We start from the raw sequence: 1,980 nt of genomic DNA, 5'->3' as shown, positions 1-1,980 counted from the left end.
CCGAACAGCTGAGGTGGGGGTGATTGGTGGGTGTGGGCCATGTCAGACCTCTGCCAATCGGCTAGTGATAGCCTATCCTGAGCATAGGCTACCACTTTATAAGCTGGACAACCCCTTTAAATTAGAAATGTATATTTACATGTCCTAAACATTGTAACTTTTGAAAAAAAAAAAATATATATATATATATATATATATGTATATGTTTTTTTTTTTTTTTTAGCTGTTTACACTTTAAATGACGACGCAAAATCCTACCTCTACAGTCAGTGGTTGACCAAGTTTGTACCATCTATCTACACCGTGGTGTTCACAGTGGCTCTGTCTCTAAATCTGATGGCGATTGTAATATTTCTATTGAAGATAAAAATCAAGACGCCAGCGGTAGTATATATGCTGAACTTGGCGATAGCAGACGTGCTTTTTGTTGCCATCTTGCCTTTCAACATTGTTTATAGATTCTCAGGGAACAACTGGCAAACTGGAGAAGGAATGTGCCGCTTTGCCACTGCGGCATTTTACTGTAACATGTACTGCTCCATCCTGCTCATGACAAGTATAAGTGCGGACAGATACTTGGCCGTGGTGTTTCCAATTCACTCTCGTAACTGGCGTACAAAAAAACGATCTTGGCTGGTGTGTGTCTTCATCTGGCTTGTATCTATTGCTAGCACTGTGCCTCTTCTCATCACCAATCAAACTCTTTACGTTGCCAGATTGGACATTACAACTTGCCATGATGCACTGGACTTAAAAGAGCAGCAGAGCTTTTACATGTACTACTTCACTGCCTTTTCTTCTATATTTTTCTTCTTTCCATTAATCATTACAATCTTCTGTTACGCTGAGGTTATTCGGGCCTTGAGTAAAAACCCAAACAACATTAAAAATTCTTCTTCTTCTAAGAAGAGAGCTATTCTCTTATCCATAATAGTCCTTTCTGTGTTCATGATTTGCTTTGGCCCAACAAATGTAATCTTCTTAATGCATTATCTGCACTTTCATTCTGGACATTCTGACTCTCTATATTTTGCCTACATTCTGTGTGTTTGTATCAGCAGCATAAGTACTTGTCTGGATCCTTTAATGTATTACTATGTGTCATCGAGGTGTCGGAAATATGTATATAGCCTATTATGCTGTAAGATGTCCGATAAACTGTAGGTCAGTCCCATGCAATCAAATATTAATCTACAGAAAGTTCATCTCTTAAGTAAATGAAGTTTAATACTGGGTTACAAGTTTTTGCTATGTATATTTGATGAATATATGGATTTAAATGTGGTACTGTCCACAAAATACTGCATGGGTGTTGTTCTTTTTTTAGAATATACTACTTAACATGGAGGAGAATGTAAAAGGTAGCTGTTATATCATGCAATGGGTGTGCAGCTAACTGAAAAGGACATGTTAGCGGTTTTTCTCCGGCAGGTTATGATGGTTATATTATGAGGCTTCAGACCTCCAAACCCATGAATATTTCCCTGTGCAACGAATATCCCCTTTGCTTCTGATCAGAGAGATAAGACAGCCCAGACTCAACATAGGTTGTCAATATCTGAAATCTTTATTCTCCCAGCACATAGTTTATAGGGCTTGTTGGGGGTGGGAACATAGTGTCCTTCCAGATTCAATTGGACCAATCCTCAGGCATTGGGAAATATGTGTTTGTCAATATACAGTTGAAACTTTGCTAAACAATGCTGACATCTGCTATATACAATACATGAAAGGGTTATTTTACATTGAACAGGTTTCTCTCTCCATGCTAACAAGTTAAATAGGAAATCACAGGTTTCCTGTCAATGTATGCGAGGTGAGATGTTAAATAGCCTTTTGGTCAGGAAGGCTGCTATTGTGTCCCGGACTGGCAGGGTGTGATATATGTTAATGCGAGGTACTGTATTTCCATAAGAGATGAGGCTTGTATAATATATGTGTCTAATCTGTAATGTATCAAAAGTAAGATTATGAAAATCC

General features: G+C 38.2%; 1 protein-coding gene across 1 annotated transcript; it reads left to right on the top strand.

The window, feature by feature from the left end:
- Positions 1-240: 240 nt before the first annotated feature.
- On the top strand, positions 241-1,164 carry LOC122929482 (proteinase-activated receptor 1-like). The gene has a single exon (XM_044283083.1). The coding sequence runs from the start codon at positions 337-339 to the stop codon at positions 1,162-1,164; it is 828 nt and encodes a 275-aa protein (XP_044139018.1). The 5' UTR covers positions 241-336.
- The last annotated feature ends 816 nt before the right edge of the window (positions 1,165-1,980 follow it).

This window comes from Bufo gargarizans, chromosome 1 (genome assembly GCF_014858855.1).
Source record: "Bufo gargarizans isolate SCDJY-AF-19 chromosome 1, ASM1485885v1, whole genome shotgun sequence".
NCBI classification, from domain to species: Eukaryota; Metazoa; Chordata; class Amphibia; order Anura; family Bufonidae; genus Bufo; species Bufo gargarizans.
This window is presented reverse-complemented; position numbering and strand designations above follow the sequence as displayed.

Coding starts and splice junctions, on each gene's coding strand:
- LOC122929482 (XM_044283083.1), top strand. CDS start 337: ATGGCGATTGTAATATTTCTATTGAAGATAAAAATCAAGACGCCAGCG.